This window comes from Notamacropus eugenii, chromosome 3 (assembly GCF_028372415.1).
Source record: "Notamacropus eugenii isolate mMacEug1 chromosome 3, mMacEug1.pri_v2, whole genome shotgun sequence".
Taxonomy (NCBI): domain Eukaryota; kingdom Metazoa; phylum Chordata; class Mammalia; order Diprotodontia; family Macropodidae; genus Notamacropus; species Notamacropus eugenii.
Window position 1 is genome coordinate 163,327,518 of NC_092874.1, and position 22,774 is coordinate 163,350,291.

The 22,774-nt window shown below is 34.5% G+C and overlaps 1 protein-coding gene across 1 annotated transcript in view; it reads right to left on the reverse strand.

Moving 5' to 3' along the window:
• Nucleotides 1-22,774, reverse strand: part of SEMA3D (semaphorin 3D) — a 244,030-nt gene that overhangs the window by 67,072 nt on the left and 154,184 nt on the right. Inside the window, exons 6-8 of the mRNA XM_072653228.1 lie at nucleotides 18,543-18,636; nucleotides 15,067-15,195; nucleotides 5,101-5,243 (exon numbers count right to left, since the gene is read on the reverse strand). Coding sequence (XP_072509329.1) covers nucleotides 5,101-5,243; nucleotides 15,067-15,195; nucleotides 18,543-18,636 — 366 coding nt within the window. The remainder of the gene's footprint in view (nucleotides 1-5,100; nucleotides 5,244-15,066; nucleotides 15,196-18,542; nucleotides 18,637-22,774) is intronic.

The following is a 22,774-nucleotide window of genomic DNA, read 5'->3' on the forward strand; positions in this document are numbered from 1 at the left end:
ATCACACATGCGTTGAAGTATGCCAGTACTTATTAATAGAAGAGTATTTGTACCATACTTTAATTCAAAACATATAGATTTAAAAAACTGAATACATCTTTCAAAACAATTTACTTTAAAATATTTATCAAGACTTTTTGAATTTGGAAGTGATTCCAGAGAAAACAACAAGGAAAAAAAATAGGTGATGTTTCTATAATTTTAACATTAACATGTATACTTATGAGTAACATTAATATAAAAATTTTTCTCTTCTTTTAGAACTTCCACTTGTGTATAAACAGAACAGAAAGAAAGAATAAAAAAAATGACTACTAATGCCATATAATATTGGACAAAATGAATTTGAGCATATTGCTTTACTAACTGGCACTGGAAGGCATAATACTAATTACTAAATTCAGTGGCAACATATCAAATACTATTATATACATAATAGTATAACCTTTTTGATCAGATAAATGGGAAATGAAATGTATCAATAGTATTTTGCCATTTTAAATTGTACAGTGGCTTAAAAGCTTTAAAGTCTCCCTACAATTAACACATTAATTCTATTTATGAGCAAATAAATATTTGATTATCCTGGCAATAAGACAATTGATTTGTTGAATTTTTATAATTGTTACAATCAATTGATATAGATTGAATGACCTATTATCAGACTAGCACAACAGATTCTTTTTCTCATTATATTGTAGTGTAGAGAAGCAGCGTTAGGCAAAAAATAAAGACTACTTGCAGTCAGGAAGACCTGGATTTAAGTTCAATCACTCATATATACTGCCTTTGTGACACTGGGAAAGTCAACATCTTGGTTAACCAGTTAACTCTTTAAGACGCTAGGTTGCAAAGCAGTTTCTAATCTGCATTGGAGGAAGGTTTTTCCTCTCTGAGAGTTCCTTACTTACTCCAAGGAAATCACAGGTAACATTTAGGAAAAAAGTGATTGGACCAAATGCCTGATGATATCTCTTCCAGCACTGGTATTCTGTGATTCAGCTTGTGTATTAGCATTATTGTTTTTCAATTTGATTATCTAAAGAAGGATTTTGTTAGGGTAATTAAATTTGCAGAAAATATAGCAATCATGACCCAGCAATATCGCTACTAGGACTGTATCCCCAAGAGATCATAAAAATGGGAAAGGGTCCCACATGTACAAAAATATTTATAGCAGCACTCTTTGTGGTGGCCAAAAACTGGAAATCAAGGAGATGCCCATCAACTGGGGAATGGCTGAATAAATTATGGTATATGAATGTAATGGAGTACTATTGTACCATAAGAAATGATGATCAAGAAGACTTCAGGGAGGCCTGGAAGGACTTATATAATCTGATGCTGAGCAAAAGGAGCAGAACCAGGAGAACTCTGTGCACAGCAACGACCACAGTGTGCGAGAGTTTTTTCTGGCAGACTTAGAACTTCGTGATAAAGCAAAAACTTAAAAAAAAAAAAAATTCCCAATGGTTTTCTAAGGCAAAATGCCTTCCACATTCAGAGAAAGAACTATGGAATTCATTCACAGAATGTAGCAGAGCATGTTTGTGTGTGTGTGTGTGTGTGTGTGTGTGTGTATTATGTTTTGATTTGTTATATGATTTCTTTCATTTATTTTAGTTCGTCTACATAGCATGACTATAGTGAAAATGTATTCAATAGGAAAGTATATGTAGATCCTATATAGAATTGTATGCCGTCTTGGGGAGGGAGGGGGGTAATGAGGGGTAGATGTGGGGGGGTAAAAATCTAAGTTTTATGGTAATGATTGCAGAACATTAAAAAAAATAAATAAAATAATAAAAAAAGAAAAAGAAAGAAAAAAAGAAAAAATGAAAATATAGTAATCATGCGTCTTTTTTTTTTGGAACTGAGAATTTCTTCATCAGAAACTGAATAAAGCATCTGAAATCTTCAATCTCTCTAACAATAGAGATAAGAAAGCTTTGTAGACAAACTCAAATAGTTTTAAAAGTTTTCTATTTGACAAAAAAAAAGCCTCCAGTTCTAAGCAAACATACCTAACACCTGCCACAATTTATCACCAAATCATTAAAGTTAAAAAGACAGCTAAAGTGCATTGAAATTAAAGGAATGCAAAGACAAAACATATAACCTAACATTCAGTACTCAATAGTTGAACTATGAAAGTAATTTATGAGAAATTTCTGTATTCTTAAGAGAAGTTTCTTGAAGTCAGTTGAGAAAAGAGACATACTTAGTGTCCCCAAAACAAAGCAGTATAAACAATTCCACCTAAATGTTGCATGTGCTCTGAGTGTGTGTCTGCATGTTATTTTAGGAAAAGTAAATTCATCCATCAAATCTTGTTTGATCTCACAATCCAGTGGCTTTTGTCCTTCAGACAAGTGCAAGTCAAAATCTAGTTGTGTGGTCTCTTTTCTCTGTAGTAAAGAAGATTCATTGTTCATTGAGACAGTTCATTACCTTTTTTTCCCAGTTCTATTTTACTTTCAATAAACTGACATTTGAGACATGCAAGATTAAGAATTTAGGACCTACTTTTAACAAATCATTTGGATTTTTTAATCTAATAATCCAAACGAATGTGATAAAGTAGATTGATGTGCCTCTGCAACTGTTTTCAAACATAAGACCTGGGTTCAAGTCCTCTTTCTGATGTACTAACTGTGAGACTGTGGGAAAATGATTGACCTTTCTAGGCCAGGGATATCAAACATAGGGCCCACATTGCTGGCATTTCACAACACTCCCCAGTGTGGGCTTTTTCAGATTAAAATATAATTTGGAAATATTTAACAATATAGATAAAATATGATAAAACATAAATAGTATTACATTTTAAAACTAACAACAAACTGCATAAAAAGATCTTTATGTGAAGATGAGAGGCCCCCCTTTCTATTTGCGTTTGACACCACTGCTCTAAGGAAACTCTTTAAGGAAATTGTGGAAAAGGTGATGCTCCTGCATTGGAAGGGGGAGTTCCTTTAGCTGATCCCTATAGGAAGGAAATCAACATCTAATTCCTATTCTTATATAAAAGTTTTTTTTAAATCAACATTAAAAAATTCTATCCCTGAATTTGATTTTTAGCATCTGAACCAGTGAAGAAAATCTTACTTATTAAAAAAAAAAAATCAATCAATATACATTTCTCAAGCGCCTACTATGTGCCAGGCATTGTGCTAAGCTCTGGGGATCCCGGGTGTGTGATTCTTCCAATAAGGAAAGAAAAACCTCTCTAATGAGAAAATTCTTTCTACCAATATAGATTGATACCTCCATTGCAATTTCTAGTCTTAGAGAGCTACCTTGACTAAAGGGAGCCTAAATGATTTGTCCTAGGGCACCCAGTTTATTGTGCCAAAAGCAAGATTTAAGCTATGCTGTCTTTGGCTTTTGGGGCCATCCCTATGTACATTATGTCACAAATAATTCTTATTCATTTAAAATAATTTATTTAAAATCTATTTGCCAAATTAAGTGCTAAGAATTGAAAACCTGAGTTTTAAACGTACAGTTGCCTGGTAGATACTGAATCTTTTATCTGAAAATTATTAGACTATTCAAAGTTCTTCCAATTGGTTCCAAATTGTATATAACCATGAAATTTTAAAAAAAGATGTATATTTTAACATTAGAGGGTATATTGGAGATTATCTACTTAAACACCCACCCTTCCTTATTTGACAAATGAGGAAATAATCTGACTTTCCTAAGGACGCTGATTACTTAGCCACCTAGTTAATGGCAGAGCCAATACTAGAATCCAGGCTCTAAATCCAGAGCTCTTTCCCCTTCATAAAGCTGCTTCCTGACATATGTAAATAAATGTCAATCTAAAGTACTAATTTAAGGGATAGTTCAGCATGCTTTAGTAAAGTAACAGTCTTTTAATATCTCTAAGTCACAGCTGCCTGTCTCTGGGCTTCAATTAGGAATGCTATAAGATTCTGAAAGACTCAGGATCCTTTGTTGAGATTCTGTTCCCTAAGGGAAATGGGATCAGTGGGCAAGGCTAGTGGCCAAAGAGTACTAGGTAAAGAATGATCTGTGCTGGCTAGCTGCCTTCGATCAAAGGCAGTTTTCATTAGAGCTTTCAGTTCTATAATGGTAAGTAAGTATTCCTGTCCCTAAAAGTGTCCAGATACCTCAGGGCACAGATTTGAGACAAAGAACGCAAAGGCTCAAGGGAAAGAAAATGCAAAGTTTGTATAAGACCAAAGTAAGATCCCCTCTAAGAGGGCTTATTAACTTTAAAACATCATTTGCTAACAACTTAGTTTAAGCTAGGGATCTATATTTTACCAAAGATAATGACAATGGGAGATTTATTCTTTCCATAAAATTATTGAAAAGGAGCAGGAAAATAATTTTATAGTGTTCTAAATTTCCTATGACATTCATCTAATTCATAACCTTAAAAAGATTAACTTTAGCAGAGACTAAAAACAATCCTTTGTTCTGTCCCATTTTTCTCAAAACTTGGATCTATGTTAAGGACCCAGAAAATCTTCATTTCAACATTACATTTATAATTCAGTATATTTTTCTCTTCAGGGTATTGATCAGCCAGTCAATCAATTAACAAATATTTATTAAGGCCCTTACAATGTGCCAGTTACTGAGTTAGAAAAAATAAAGGGGAAACAAAAAAAAAAAAGTTAAAATAGTCCCATTTCCTCAAGAAGTTGACATTCTAATGAAAAGATATATGTTTATAGGCAGGATTTTGATGAAATCTGAAATTGATTTACCTCAGACTCAAATCTCAGGTACTCTTTGTAAACTGCAATTAACATATTAGGCACCTAGAGGATTGATACTAGGTTGGTGCCACAAAGAATAATTAATTAAGGTAGTGACTTCTGGAGTTCTCTTACATGCAACTTCAGGAATTAGTTTAACCACCCAGTGAATTAATTTCAAAATTTAAATTAATGCTCTTCTGCTGGGTCTCTATGATTTCTATTTATGAGATTTGTGTAGTTACTAGGCTTAGAAAACTCAGAAATCAAAGCCTTTTTTCTTCTTTTCAGTGCATGAAGGAAATGAAATGTTACTTATAAACAACATAAATTGTTTCAAATAAGCAAATTTATCCCATCTTACCTTACAAACTCTTCCAACTCGAGATAATATAGTCTTATCAGAGGTACTACCTTCTTGAGATGATTCACGAAAGAAGAAATATATTTTATCATCATCTTGGTTGTATGTATCCGGTATGGGAAAAGTTCCAATAAATTTTGCTCCTATAAAGAGAATTAAAAGGGAAGGGAACAAGCATTTAATAAGTACCTACTATATGCCATGCACATTGCTAAGTGCTTTACAAATACTTCATTTGAGGGTAATATAGACTACAAAATATGGGAATGATTCAACATGGCAAATATCTTCTGAAAGAAAAACCATCAATTGTTATATTATTGGAGGCTTGTAAGATCTAATCATGGTCTTAAAAACAATCTGAGAAGGCATTCAGAAATTTCACCAGACAGTTGAAGGGATCCATGACAAAATAGGTTTGCAAAAGTCTTATAATGGAATGCTACCCAAAGGGGCATGGAGGGGCTCACGGTAGGTATGTTTATTGTTTCTTCAAGGAGGAAATATACAAAAATGCCACCAAAAATGGGTATGCTTTTACAGTTACACGTGCTACAGCTTCATAAAACCATAGGTGGAGAGTTCAGTGCCAAGAAAACACCAAAGGTGGATAAGCAGCCCTGAAAAGAGCTCAGCAAGACCTCACACCAGAGGTGCTAGCCCCCCTGAACACTCCACATACCCCCTACTAGAGGTAGTACACAAGAGTACCTACAGCATTCTACAAATCACAAAACATCATGAGATCACATATAGTGAATAATGCAACCAGATGTTGAAATGTGCAAAGGTCTTAAGGGATAATAAAACGCTGGGATAAATTCCAGGACCATCACAGTTACTTCAAGGGATGTCTATTAAATTTCTCTCTAGATGGAATCATCTACTTCTTTAATGATTAGGTTATTTAGATGGCCTTTCTTGTGCTTATTCAAAAACTATTCTAAATTTATTATCTTTCTCATCATGTTGTCTCTTTTATTTTATTTTTTTTTACCCCCAGGAACTTTGTGAACATGATTTTTCCACAGAAGAAACTATAAAATATATATTTGATCTTCTTGTTACACATCTTGCTATATGCAAAAGTTCACTTACAGCAAAATAGTTATAAAACACTACCACAGTGATGACAGAAATAATAGCCTAGCACATATCATTTCATCATATTAAAGAAATACCCTGACTACAGAATTTATAGAATGATTCTATAATATCAATTGATATCAGATATTAGCTGTGTTTTTCTGCAACATTTTCAGTATCCTTAACAATTTAATGTACTCTGAATCCTAAATAATGCATGTTATAAAATTGGGGAGTATTAAATCACAAAAATTTTAGCAGTGTAAATTTTAGTTTTCACTCATATTGTTCTTTTGGAATTCATAATCACATTGTATTGTTAAAATATTGTTTAAAAAGAAGATTAATGTTGATATGACATATTTTCATAAATAAGGTATTACTGATAATAAATAATGAAATGAACCATCAATTCGAGAAATAAAATGTTGTCAGAAGGAAGTAGCAAGAGTAGTTCCACTTCTTTGATAGCTATTAATTACTTAATAGCTAACCAATTTTCATAGTACTTGATCAAACTGCTTTTTCAAAGGTCACCAGTGACCTCTTTCTAAATAAACATTCCCTTCTCCTTCCCTTCACCCTATTCAATTTGATCTTATTTGATTCAGCCCACATTCTAACACATCAAGATCTGTACACATGCTGTTATCCAGCGTGTTAGCAACCTCTTCCAGGTTTCTGTCATCTTTATATACGAGTAAGTCATCTATGCTTTTATCTACATGATCAAAAAATTAAATAGCACGCTATGAATACCACATACAATGCATATCCATTGGTAAATCAAATATTTTAAAACTTCCATTTTCCCCTATGGAAAACAAACTTCCTTACATCAGAACTTATCCATTTCCCTGCCTTCAACTCTTTTGACTGTAAACTTCTCAAGAATAGGAACTAAATCTATTTAATTTCTTTTTCATAAAACCCTCCAACATCTAGCAAGGTGCATGGTATCCTAAATTTAACTGAATATAAACAATGAAACCTTTCATCATTTAGACATTTTTAATGTGTGCTTTTATATTTACACTGCTGAGCAAATGACTACTTTTAGTTTCCACCAACTGCAAATTTCATCAGATTTTTCTCTTGTACTCCCTCTACTAACAGAACAAATTCACATATAGCACTGCCTAGAAAGGCCTGAAACAAAACTGTTTCCACATGCTAAAAGTGAAGAGTTAAAGTTCACAGAAAGGAGAGAAAAATAGATAACCTTCCTATATCTAATGTCCACTGAGAAAGCTTTATAAATTGTCTTCATTTTTTTCCTAATGACCTTGTCCTAATAAAAACTTAATTATCACATCACATTTTAGATTTTATTTTGTGTCTTCTTTTAATTTTATAATTTATATCATCCATCATATTGAAAATATATATGATTTATATGATAGCGGGGATGTAACATTTTAGAGAGTTTCACCATAATTTAATTTTGTAAATTAAATTTTATAAATATATTTATTAAATTAAATTTTATAAACAAAATTAATTTTATAAAAACACCTAAAAAACAGTATTTTTTCTTCCTCAGAGTTATGCCTGCCATTATTAGAAAAGCCAGTTGGACACTAAAAATGTCTTTGCATTACCCACAGTACCTAGCTTTTCATATAGTCAAAGTTTAACAAGCTACTTAATGAACAATTTTTTTCTTTACAAGTTCACTCTTAAAATTAAGAGGTAAGAGAGAAATATGAGTAATTTTGAGCCTTGGCCTGTCAATGTCTTTGGCAACTTTTGTCATTTTAGTTAAGTTTGCCATCTTTTGATACAAATAAACAAACAGTGATTCCTTCAAATATATACCAGTGATCACTACGAAAGCCAAATGGACAGTATATTTCTGAATATTTTTCATTTTTAGAGTGAAAAATTATACTGTCCAGGCAGTTTTCCCTATGATATGAAAGATGTACTAGTAGGTAGTAGACAGAAATAAGGAAAAGAGATTAGAAATCAAGTGGATGAATTCAAATGAATAATAATTAATTAAAAGGGCACTTGAAGTGGTTGCTGACTAGTGATTCCCCTCTCCCTGTTCCAAACATGAAAATAATAAAAGCTGTTTAAAATTACCATGGACACTGAGATCAGGACCATGATAAATAGTATTAAATAGAACATACCAATATTTAGACCATCCAGAAGGAAAACATCTCCTGGTGAGATCTTTAACAGGGTGGATTAATTTCACCAAAGATAACAAAACTAACATTTCTTGAAAGTGGATTAGTCAAAGTACTAGAGGATTTTTAATTCTTCTGGTTGCAGTTGTAAAATTATTGATTGAAACTTCAGCTTCTGCAACTTGCTGGTCAAACATATTAATAGAAAAGGCATTCCTATTCATAGTCTATTGTAGTCACAAATTCCAAAAGACAAAATAGTCAAGATTTATGTAACCTTCCTAAATGGCCACTGGAAATAAGACTAAAAGAAAATTCCTAATATTATTTGAAAATTGGCTTCAAAACATACTTATACTTCAAAATCAGCATTTGAGCAATTGCAAATTCATTTATAATTATAATTACATTGTATCCTTTATATGTCTAGGACACAAAATCACCATTCAAATGCCATTCCAAACCGATTAAAGCCTGTTAGAAGTATCAGCTGTAAATTAAAAAAAAAAAAAATTTAAACATTGGCATAGAAAGCAAAATAAAAAAAGTGTGAAACAGAATGATTTTTTTTGCAAAGATGTAAAAAAGGATGCTATAAAATATATTCCCATGAGCAAATCATTTGTTCTTATTTATGTTTTTAATAGTGCTATATTTAGGAAAAAGAATTCTCCATTAAGTGCCACTGTACAACTTGTTCAGTTGGATAGTCCATTATCACTAGTGTTCATTTTTCAGCACTTCTTTATATGCATTTGTTCGGCTCATAATGCCTGGCTTAAAAGAACTTAATAATCGATGATATGCTAATGAAAGATATGAACTGCTACAATAATGAATTATTGAAATAAACAAACTATAAAAATTCCAAGCTCTCTTTTTCCCTTTGGTTTTGAATAAGACATTAAAACCATTTCTAAAGTTAAAATTACTGAGTTAATAAATCATTACTATATCAATACAGAGTTTAATTTCTAATTATAAAATTATATTCTATAAGTATGACTACATACCAGCATAAAATTATATTTCTAACTACACACTCTGGATTAGATTTAAAACTGTCAAAAGAGTCAACAAATGTCTCAGATACATAAATGAATATGAATTATTTGAGATATAGCCTGACCATAGGGATAAAATGTTGAAAAATTACACACATGCTTATTATGGAATCACAAGAAAACATAAAATCATCTATGACTAAATTCACAAATTAGAATTTAAGTCATTCTAACATTCTAATGTATGACTAATCACATATTTATTTTTCTATGTGACACTAGAAAGATATTAATAAAGGTTTCAAAATGATTAGTTTGTGATGAATGGTTTTGGTTACAAGAAATATCAAGAAAGTGCTTACTTAAACTCCAATTTGCTAGAAAGTCCATCATGAAAAGGAAAAAAAATCATCCTAACTTAAAGAGAAAGACATGCTGTCGAAGCCACCAAAACTCCTTCCAGACCAGTTCCTATAGCCACTGTTGAGAGGAGAAATCACCGTGGGGAGAAGACCCAGCTTTCTCAACACCACTAGAATCATATGTTGATCAAGAGACAGGCACAGAAGGCATGGGAAACCCCTGGGCCAGATAATACATTTCTAATTTCAGCTAAGGCCTAACAACCATTATGTGGGGAAGGAGCTCCTGTGGAGTAGCGGCCAGTCATTCCCACCAACTACTAAGTGTCAAAAAAAGGGTAAGTATGCCAACCTTACTGAAGCAGTAAGGCATCCTAAGTAAGACACAAGAGGCAGCATGTGCCAGGCAGATCACCACCTTGAGCATCATCTGCCCTCAAAATCTGAGAGTCACAGGAATAGAAGTGCTTCCAATGATCATTCTGAGAAGCACCAGCTGTAGATATGTAGCCCGGCTTCTACTCTCACAGGTGCTCTACACAAAGCTAAAGACTCAGAAAATAAAGTTCTTGTCACAAGAGTCCTTGGTGTTGTTCAAAGATTCAAAGTCAGAGACTGATATGATTTTTTTCTACTGGAAATGTTATTAGATTAGAAACATTTCCATCTGAATACTGCTGAAACCTAAAGACTAAACAGGCTTCTTCCATCTGAAATGCAGCTGAAACCTTATATAGGTTGTTCCCTCTTCTGAGTTCCTTGAAAGCAGAGTCTATCTTACTTTTCTATGTATAGTTCTGGTGATTAACACAGTGTTTCATATACATAAGCACTTAATAATGAGTGCTTTACTCATTTTTCATTCATATGCTATTTTAATGCTAGTCACTGAATCAAGGGCAAGAAACTTCATTCTTTTTTTTCTTGAGTTAGATTCATTTTAATTTTTAACAAAATCCATAATTACCATATCAATTACTAATTTACAGAATAGCATACTAGAGATAGGCTTGGAAATGACTATGGTTAATAAGTAATATCCATATTCTATAAGTTCTAATAGCTATATTCTGTAATTAAATATAGAAAGAAGAATTTCATTCCAATGCTTTGATTGGTGCTAATAACACCAACATATCAAGATTACATGTATACTATGAAAAGAGACTTGAAATGCAATGCAATGCAGATCTTTAGAATAGTTCTTTCATCCAAATTGTATGGAGTGTTTGTCAGGATAAGAAGAAAAGACTTTTTTTTCCTATTTGGAACTGCTGTTTTGTAGATGTAGGGAGTTCCTGGAGAAAGACAAATGTCCTCTACCAATGTAAATTGGTAACTCTGTTGCAAATAATAATATTAAAAATGTTTTCTGAGCTAGTAAGAGATGGGAGGAGTTTTTGTACAGTAGCTAAAGAGCCCAACTCCAAGTCAGAATGTCATAGGTTCAAGTGATACCTTTGATATACATAGTAGCCATGTGACCATGGGTAAGTCATTTAACCTCTCTAAAACCAAGACACATCTCTGACTAAAGTAATTCCCTTATAGTTGGTTGATGCAAGTGTTTAAATAATTTATACTTTGTCATATGAAGGAAAAAGAGCTTATTTTCTTCAGTGATTGCTGAATTTCTGATACTGTGAGGAACAAAATGCTACCCAAGTAAGCGCAAGCAAATGATCCTGTGCCGCGGGTGGGAGTAGCCCTGTGCATGGAGCATAAAACACCCAGGACAATGGCCATGCAGGTGCAATGTCAGATATGAATAGCTGTCCTTCCTGTAACAAAATATCTTGGGGGTAAAGTGAGTAGAATGGTGGGCCTAGAGTAAGGAAGACTCTTCTGATTTCAACTCTGGCCTCAGACATTTAGCCTGGGCAAGTAAGTCACTGAACTCTGTTTGCTTTGGTTTCCTCTACTGTAAAATGAGCAGGAGAATGAAATGGCAAAGCATTCCAAGACATTGGCCAAGAAAACCCCAAAACGATATCCTGAAGACTCAGACATGACTGAAACAACCAAACAACATGCATGAGATTTCCATTTTTTTGGAGTGTGTTTTGCATGTTTAGACTCAATTGGATTAAGAAATTGGAAAAAAAACTGTATCCTTCTCTCCGTCTTTAATGATGAAAATAAAACATCCCAGGACCATATATAAAGCAAAGATATTCCCCTCCTAAAGAGAATACATCATAGTACAATAGATTTTCAACAAAGAAAAGCGAAAATATCATAGTATCATAGATTGGGGGGGGGGGGTTGAAAGGAATCTTTTAGGGCATCTAATCCAGATTGTACATGAAATAGCATCATGCAGTAGAAAAGACACTGGATATGAAGTCAAAAGACTTTAGTTCAAATCCTAGTGTGACCAGGGAACAATCACTTACTTCTCTAAGTCTCAGATTCTTCATCTGTTAAAGTGAAGAACTTTGTCCTAGATGAGCTGTAAGATATTTTCCAACTTAAAGTTGATGATGCTGTATGAATCCCCATAAAAAGATATCCAACATGTGGTTATCCAAATTTTGCTTGATGAGTTACAGTAGAAGGGAATCCATTACTTTCCAATGTAATCCATTCCACATTTGTAGTTTTAATTAATAGGATTTTTCCCCATTATATCAAGTCCAAATATGACTGACCGCAATTTAAGCCTATTGTTTCTATTTCACCCTCTAGGGTCAAACAGGATGTCAAATCCTTCTTCCATAGAATAGTTTTTCTAAAACTTGAAGACAATTATCATGTCTCCCCCTTAAGTCTTTCCTTCTTCACACTAAGCATTCCCAGTTTCTTTAGCTGACTCTTATCTGGAATGACCAACAAGGTGATTGTCCTTTAGTTTATTAATTCACCTCCTAAAATCCGGTACCCAAATATACATGATCCAGGTATGATCTGACAAAGGCATAGTATAGAGTGACTAATACTTTTCTTGAGTCTGGATATCACAGTCAGAAAAAAAAAAGCATAAAATCAGAATACCATTTTTGGTGCCAAATTAAATATTAAACTTGTCAGATAAGCTTATCTAGCCATGGTTCCCCAATCATATACCATGTCTTTGATTTCTGAACCCTCCTGTAAGAAATTATCCTTATTTAAATTTAGCTTATTAGATTCAGCTAAAGTTCCTAGTCCCTAGCTTTTTGTCATCTATAAATTAGGTAAGCTTATTATTCATGTCTTTATAAAAGAAACAGCACAGGTCCAAACAAAGTCGTATGAGGTACTTCACTGACAATCTCCTCCCAGGATAAAAGCCTTCCTTGGGCTTCTTTGGGCCCAATGTTTCAATCAGTTACAAAGTCATCTAACACTATCATTATTTAGCACATATCTCTCCTATATGTTCACAATAAATATTTTGTTAATGTCTTGGTAAACTATATCTTAAATATCCCCCAATTTACCATTCTAGTAACCCTGCCTAAAAATAGGAAATGAAGTTAATCTGACATGACCTAAGCATGCAGCCATGTTGACTGCTTCTTTATTTAGATGTGAAATTTTAATAGGACTGAAATCTACCTGCCCTATACATTTCACATCCTGCTCTCTTCATTTCTTAAATGGGGGAGGTGAGAGAGAATGTTTGACTTTCACTAGTCCTTTAATACTTCCATGAGTTTCAAAATACCACTGACAGTGGGTCAATAATGGTACATGCCAGTTTTCTCAGGACTATGGCATGTGGCATATCTGGGCCTGGTGACCTAACTTATCCAGGGTATCTAGGTTTTTTCTATCTCCCTATTTACTGGGCTTTGAATTCTGTATTAAGCTAGTTGTGTTCACTTTTTTCCCAGTTCAAAAAGAAATTGGAAGCAAAAGAATTAAATAGTTCTTTCCATCATCTGTGATCACTTTTCTCATCCTTTCCATGATCCTCATCATTTTCCACAGTATATCTAAGGTCTTATAGGGAATATAAAGCCATTGTAAAATCCTGCAGAAATGTAAGATATTTTATTAATATTTTATTGAGATTATTGAGCAATGGAATGTCATGATGGTTGTAGTGTTTTAGAAGGATGAATCTAGTGAATGGATATATTATGAATTGAAGAGAGGAGGACCGAGCAGTTAGGATATGGCTGTAGTGCAGAATGAGGTGATGAGAGTTTAGTGGTAGAAGAATTTGTAAGTGAAAAGAAAGAATCTAAGAGTCATTTTGAATTATTGACAAGACTTGCTGATAAATTGGAAGACAAAGATGACTATGCTTTTGGATAATAGTAGATACCATAGTTGTGGAAACCTGGGAGTTACTTTATACCTCTATAGAATGCAGTTTCCTCATCTGTCAAATGCTCATATATGCATTATCTAAATCAAAGGACTATTGTAATTTTTTTGTAAACTATGAAGTGCTATATAAACACAAATATAGCCATTCCTTGCATGAAATGACCTATAAATCCATCATCAATCTTGTCACTCATTCATAAATATTCCTTTTAAAGTGGAACTTGAACTGAACTTGCAGACGTGGGCTAACCTCCATTCAAAAGGGCTGTAATAGGAGTATCTGTCTATAGGTAAATAGTTAAGTATAAAATTCGAGAGTGATTTTAGGAGATTGTCTTTTTTTTTGAAAAGCTATGAGAAAACAGATTCAAAATTTGAGACATTTTAATGGAAAAAAAGATCTAGGTCCCTGCCTTTTACCCTTCCATGAGGATACAAGAATTGATCAATTTTATGAAAATCAGTTTTCTTTGGAACCTTTTTTTTTCAGGTCTGCAAGTGGATAAAACAACTATCTGAGAGTTCCTTTTGGTTACATATATACCAGACACATTTTTCCTATACTACAATGTTTTAATTAACTCAACAGATGGTTAGAAAACAATTGTACGATTTAGACTCATTTGCAGTTAGCATAAAAACAGTTTCCTTATCTTCAAGCATTTCTTGTACTGCCTTTCTTGTACTGTCTTTCTTGTACTGGTCTTCCATATTGAAATTTCTAAGTGGCATGGAAAGACCTAAACAAATAAGTGATTTAAAAAATTAGTAATAAAATAAAGACTTGAAAGGAAGGAGGTTCTTATTATCATACATAAACATAAATGATATGAAAGGTATTATATATATGTGTGTGTGTGTGTGTGTGTGTGTGTGTGTGTGTATAAGGCAGGAATCCAGAAAATCTCAAATAATATTCCAAGTCATCACAAACTACTGTATATGGTATTCTGATACGTAGTATTTTTGTGTCAATACCACATTATTCACAACAGGAGCATCTAGTATTTCACTGAATTCATTTTTGAATCACCTAATGTGAATGGTGAATTATGTTGAGATCCTCATCTTTCCCAAAGCAAAGGCAAAACATTCACAATTAAGGAAACCACTAACCATGGAGCCAGTAGTGTTCTGAAATGTCAGTTCTGATGTAATGATGATCATGAGTAGGGCCAAGGGAACGTGTAAAGGCCGTGTCTTTGCCGAGGAAGTCTGAAGCTGTTCCAGCATAGAGGTACTCATCTGGGAGGGAGAATTATTAGTGAGATCATTAGAAGACATGCCAAAGATTTTAAGTTGAATCAGTTCCGTAGTTTCCAAAATTTCTGTCATACAATATTAGAATATAACTCTTAATAAATCCTCATTTCCAATTTTGAACAATTAAGAAAAAGTAACTTAAAATCTGTAGGCTATTTAGTATGAAAGAAAAAATCCAAATGTTTTTGGATTAATAACTATAAATGCTGTATTGGCAAAATTTATCTCTCAGACATTGTGTCTCCTCTCCATGGTTACAATGGAACATTTTGAAAAATTGTGTCTTAAGGAGGAATGGATAATATAATTAACATTTGCTTAACTGATAGAATATCAATGACCACAACCCATCTTTACCTAACCTCTGCTGAAAGAAATCTTTCAGCACTGGAGTCAGTCTTTCCTAATTATAACGTGTGTTACATTCTTCGGGCCCAATTATTTCTCTAACAGCTTTGATATACAGGAATTCTGAAAAGGGCAAGGATGCTGCCATTACTGCATTCCAAACTTCATCTTGTGAAGTAGAAAACTGACAGCACTGTCCCAAGATCTTTCATGGATGTTGTTGCCCAAAGATATTGCTTTGGGGCAATTTATTTTATAAAAAATGTGTATACATAAGCAGAGTTCTGCTGAAAGCTTCTGATTGTGTTTCTTTAGCGATGAACTCAGTAGGCCCAAAGTGCATGCTGAATGGGAAAGAATCAAGATGAGGACGCATGAAATGTATGGACTTACATTTGAGAACAGTCTCAGAAAGTTTCATATCATTACTAAACTTGATTTTCTTTAATCCTTCAGATTAAAACAAAAGCAATGGTTTTATTATTACACAGAGTGTTGCTGACATTCTTAGCTCTTGTCCAATCAATCCGTACCAAAATAAACTTTTCTTGAACTTTGGTTGAAAGCGTTTGGCCTACAGGGCAGTGCTCTAAATATTGTTGCTAAATTTATCTGGGAGAACACGAATTAGGTTCTAAACAACCATAAAAACGTTGTATAAGTAAACTGAATTTTGGCATATTTCAGTGCAAACATATAACCAAACAGTTTTGTAAAGATTTTACTAAATTAAATGAAATAATTTTTGAGTGATACCTTTCACGAACCAGACTTTTCACAAATATTTGTTGAAAAGAATCAAACTAAATAACAGACCAAAAACATTTTGCACTTCCCCAAAGAACTGCTATGTAGAAAATACTGGTAAACTGCAAAATAGAATGTTCTTTACAAAGAAAAAGAAGGAGGGGGAGGGGGAAGAGGAGGAAAAGCAGAAGTTGTAGTTAGGAAGCAAAAAAAATCTAATTGGATCTGTTCAGGCTTCTCTTTAAAATTGCCTTGTTGGTAATTAAAATGGCCGAACTGTGGGAGGGGAAATGACCATAGCCTTTAATGTAATGTCTTTGATACAAGATACACTGGCCCTTCTGTCAGATGAGAAATACAAATCATTTATCTTATCATTTTCTGAGTAGAATGGCTGAACATTTTTGTAACACACCCACACAAATACACACACCCACATACACACACACGCTAATCACTTCAAAGTTCCGCCATCCCTGCCTCCCTGTTGAATATCAAAATGCCATGATGTTTCACTATTATCTTGTGCTCATTAATGCATGTGATGGACAAGTTAAATGAAAAGTGTCCAAAGCAGTAAACCAAATGATCACAAAGGAGGCTCTTAGAGTTGTTGAAATCCAAGGACCATACCATCATTTCTTCACCCCAAGTACCAGACAACATAGGGCTTCTGCCATCATGACACTTTTAAGCACTGACAATCCATGTCATCAGAAATTATTAGTTGCATAGAACAGTATGACAAAATTAAGAAACTAAATTAGAGTAAGTGAGCTGAATGTTAAAGGTGAAAACTATTTACAAGTATTTGAAATGGAGAGAAGTTGAAAATGTCTACCTTAGTTTTTAAAAATTTACTTCTTTGGTTTTATTTATTTATGGTCTTAAATATTCTACAGTTTGTGTATTTGCGTATGGGGGGAGGGTAATGGAGGGAGGGAAGGAGAGAAAGTGAAGGGAAAGAAAAGAGAGAAAGGGAGGGAAAGGGAGAAGGAGAGGGAGAGAGATCATAAATGTTTTGATATGGTAGCTAGAGTTCTAGACTCCGGTCAGGAAGACTTGGATTCAAATTTCAATTCTGATGCTTGTCAGCTTTTCTAAGCCTCAGTTTCCTCATTTATAAAATGAGGGGACTGGATAAGATAGTCACTGAGATCTTTTCTACAATACTGTGAAAACTGAAGAAATGTGTCCAAGTTAATATATACAACTTTCATATTTCATGATTAAATATATGTACTCCCATTTTATAAAAGAAAAGAAACAGATGGCTGTACATAAGCATTTCATCATCCATAAGTATTCTACCACAGTGAGCAAGAACTCTGAAGTTCTTCTATCAGATCATAACCTCCTGTCTTTCTCCCCCTATTACTCACTCTTAATGAGCTCTTCCTGAGCTCAAATCTGACCCCAGATACCTAGTGGCGATGTGACCTTGGGCAAAGTCTCAAGGTCTACTACTCCTTAGTGCTCTCTCAAACAACCCTTCCAAATTTCTTCTCTTCCCATTCTTGAACCTACAGAAAACCAGTCTGATTGTACACCATCCTCTAAAATTGAATTCCAAGACTTATGTTTTACTGAACCCAAATCCCACATTATTTCCACCATCCATTTTTTCCATGCTTGCTGTTGAATAATGTGAGAAGTTAAACAACTATTTTGACTCGATCTACTATCAGCTTATGTGTTATAATATCAATTTGGTCTTCACTGAAGCAAGTCAGTGTTTTTAGTCTTTTTTATCCTTGCCTAAATAGAAAAACAAAACATGGCAGAGCAAATAGAGAGCTGGCCAGGGAGTTAGGAAGACATAGGTCCAAGTCTTAGCATTAACAAATATTCACTTTGAAAGCCTGGGTAAATTAATTAATCTCTGTGCCCCCAAGTAACTCTCTAAGACTATAAATTAATAGTAAAGCACTGATCTTCATTGTTGGATTAAATTCTTTACAAAGACATTCCTATGATAATAACATCATATTTCAATTAAAAAGAAATGCCAAGAAACTCTTCCCTAAATGATTCTCCATTACAAGAAAGTGACAACTAGAGAATTTGGGAGTGGTGAGGAACTATTATTCAAAATTCTATTGAAAATTGATATAAAGTAGTTCTGAGATCTTTATGTAAATCAATAGTAGAATATGATTTGATTTGTAAATATCTATTGTACATAATCTTTAGGAAATAACACAGTCAAAAAGGAGACATGCCCTTGATCTTACCTGTCATTACTGAAGCAAAAGGCTGCTGAGGGTCAAAAGGACATTTCAGTCTGCCAGATTCCAGATTATGTGTATCCAGTTTGAACATGATTTCCTGTATATGAGACATGTTAATATAAATTTGATTTGAAGGCATAAATAAACTTCTGGGATTTCCAAACTAAATTCTAACTCTGGCTTAAGACTGAATAAATGGATGAAAAAGCATTTATTAAGTGACTATTATGTACCAATTACTATGCTAAATTCTAGGTATACAAACAGATAAACCAAGAAAAGAGATACAAATATAAACAGACAAACCCTGCTCTCAAGGAGCTCACACTCTAGAGGAAATAACAAATTTTACAAAGTTCAGGCAGGGTTAGGCCAATAGAAAGGCCCAGAAGTACTGTAGATATAGTTACAGGCTAAAAGGTAAGACTCAAAAGTCCTTAGGTACCCTAAGTAGGTCAGATGACAGTGACTACGGGTCAGGGAAGGTGAAGAAGCCTGATGGTCATTCATTTCATCAGAAGGAACAGAGTTGGGGAGTCCAAATTGATCTAAAGGGGGAGGTAACCGCAAATGATTACTCCTGACAGGATTTTCCAGGTTAAATTAAGATGAATTAAATCCCATTTCACTCCATACTGAACTTATTTCTAAGTCTGTGTGCCATATAGATCCCAAGAAGGTCACAGAGTATAAAAAGTAGCAGCAAGCTTGGAGATCCTCTGGTCCTATTCACTCAAAAAATATTTAAGTACCTACTGTGTGATAAACATCCTCCTTGGCTTAGCATTTAAAACCTTCCACTTTCTGGATCTGGACTTTTTTTTTTTTTTAGGTTTATTTAACATTAAGCTTCACATAGCTTCATTTCAACCCAACTATCCTATTTATAGTTCTCTGTCCCCAAACCTTCATATAACTTGCTTTATGTGTCTAGAATATATTCTTTTTTCACTTCAGAATTTCTACCTTCCTTCAAAGCTTAGCTACTAGAAGGTTTATGCATCCCATGTGCTTTGGCTTACCTGTATTTTAGATGTCCATAGGATATTTAATGCATTTTCTAATTATAGGTAGAAATATTACCTTTTTGAAAGGGCAGAGGATGTCAGTGAATTCACAAGCATTTATTAATCCCTTTCTGTGTGCCAGATATTGTGCTAAGTGACAGGGAGACAGAGAAAAGCAAAAATAGTCCTACCCTGCAGGAGGTCACAAGCAAGCAATTTATACAAGCAAGATAAATTGAAGGTGGTTTCACAGGGAAGGCATCTAGTACAATGGAGTCCGAGACAAGTATCTTTTAAGAGGTAGGACTTTATATGGGAATTGAAGGAAGGCAGGAGGTAGATGTTATATTTGATCTAGGAAGGAATAGGGAGCAGCTGGAGATTATTAAATAGGAGAGGGAAAGGGAGAGCGAAAGGCAAACACTTTAGGAATATCACTTTGATAGCTAAGTGGAGGATGATTTGAAGTGTGAAGGGACTGCAACGATCTAGGCATGAGGTGATAAAAGCCTGAACAAGGGTGAAAGTAGTCAGGGGAGAGAAGGGATCATGAAGGAGAGAGGTTTTAAAGGTAAAACTGAAGAGACACGACTTGACATTGGATGGGAGGGGGCGTAAGAGAATGTGAGGAACAGAATAATACCTAGTTTGAATACATGAGTGACTGGGAAGATGACGGTGTTCTCAGTGATAATAGAAAGTTAGGAAGAATGATGGGCTTTGGAGAAAAGATGAGTTCCACTTTGGACATGTTGAGTTTAAGATGTCTATGGGGAAATCTACTTAAGATCTCCAAAAGTCAGTTGGAGATGGAAGACTAGATGTGAGTAGAGAGGTCAAGACTGGATAAACAGAAATGAGAATCATCTGCAAAGAGAGAATAATTGAATCCATGGGAGCTGATGAGATCACTAGGCAAGAAAATTTAGAGAAAGAGAAAAGAGCCCAGAATAGAACCTTGGGGGATAGCCACAGTTAGCATAAAAGACCTGGATGAAGACCCCATAAAAGAGATTCAGAAGGAATGATCCACCACATAGGAAGAGAACTAGGGGAGAGCAGCCATAAGAACTTCAAGAGAATAAATGATCGAGAAGAGGATAATTGATAGTGTCAAAGGTTGCTGAGAGTTCAGTAAAGATGAAGATTGAGAAAAGGACATTAAATTATTTGGCAATTAAGAAGTCACTGGCAATTTTGAAGTGAGATCTGATTTCGCTGATATAAGAGATTTCTAGTGTGGAAATGCCCTCCAGGGGTGTAGATCAGCAATTCTTCTGTAACTTTTCATCTCAGAGAGCTGCTGAAGGGTACTGAGAATTAAATCAGTCAGGCAGTGGACATGTCAGCATGTGATGGACCAGGAACTGGTCCACTAGTCTCAGAACTTGGAATAGAAAGGGAAAAAAAGAGGCCAAAATAGTCTCCACCCTTAAGAAAGATGCATTCCAATGGGAGAGATGACATATTAATAACTAGGCACACAATATATGTGTACATCTGCACATATACAGATATATATATACATAAACATGCACATATATGTACATATACAGATATATACACACATACATATATGTGTACACACACACACAAACTAGATGGCAAGTATTCTGAGAGAGGACAGTACTAGGAGCTAGGGGGACTGGGAAAGAGAGGCCTCCTGAAGTCATGGTGCTTCCCAGAGCTACAATGTTCCCCCCAATTCTAAAGAGTAAAGTAAGGCTTATCCTCAAACATTTATGAGGTGTCTGTTGCACAGAGAGTCCTCCTTTATTTCTATAAAGAAAGTGTTTTTCTGCAATTATTACAAGCATTCTTGGTGTGAGCTCACTTTCTTCTGGGCATTTAATCCACTCAAGTTGTTCAAACAACCCTTTTCAAACGTTCATGTCATCTCTGGCACTCTAGTGAACAAATCCAAAGCAAGCAGCTTCTTCTCAGTGCTGTTGATGCAGGAGGCCAAAACGCCCTGTTGGAGTATTTTCACTATTGTGAAAACAGTACACACTTTAAAGTCACTCAGTTGTTTTGGCTCAGACATCTATTTTTACAACAGTGGCCTCAGATAACACAACATTGGCAGCTTTCGAATGCTCGGGAAGAAGCAGCGTCTTATATTCCACTTTCCAAGAAAAATAGGAATGCAAAATCAGCACAGCCTCATGATCCTTTGGCAGTTTCAAAACAAAGACAGCATGAGCTATCCAGAAAGAAGTGGGACTCACAATATGTGGAAAGGCATACATATATTCTCTTTCCAGACAGATGTTCTACAAGGAGTATCTACAAACCGATGTCATGGAGCTCTATGAGCAAGTTTTATAACTTAATAAAACATTTATGAGTTGCCAGCTATATGTAGGGCACTATGCTTAGCCCTGAAATAGGAAATAATGGAAAATAATCCAGTGTCTACATTTTAGCAAGGCATGAAATGATGTGAAAGACTTTTAGGGAGAGTTAGGATAAATGGCCCCTCAAAATAAATTTTTTAAAAAATGTCTATATTGGAGAAGGGAATGGCAAAGCATTCTGGTATCTTTTCCAAAAATCTGAAACTTACAAAGATTTGGACACAACTGAATGACTAAATAAGAAATGGGGGAGATGTACTCAGTGACTGCATAGGATGAGAAGGTGTAGAAGGGTTGTTATCTACAGTAATAAAGAGAATTCTCACATCAAGGAGATCACAGATCCACTAACGAATTGAAGTAAAAAAAAATGGTGGGTGGAAGTATCAGGACTGGCAAAAATTAAGAAAATTAGGGGAAAGATCAGGACACAGGCCAAGAGCACAACATTTTACAGGAGAGACCTTCCCATGTAGGCAATAAAAGAGAAAATGGGTTAAATTCCTGCATTCTGGAGAAAGGCAATGTGTAAAAGGTGGTGATAGAAAGGAGAATTGCCAGAGCTGAGAATATTACTCAATATTACAATGGAAGTGTTCCTCCCCTGCAGTCCTGCTGAACATATCATAAGGATGGCAGTTCTATTACACTAACAACTGTAGCCAATTAGTTGGTTATGAGACACCTTTCCCCCACTTCCACAGTAAAATGGTTTGGATTTTATGATAAAAAGAAAAATATGACCAATTTTATCTTAAAAAAAAAAAGGCAATGAGGTATCATAGTAGATTGAACAGTGGACTAGGAATCAGGAATACCTGAGTTCAAATACTTGTTCAGATACTTAGTTGCCCAACTCTGGGCAAGCCAC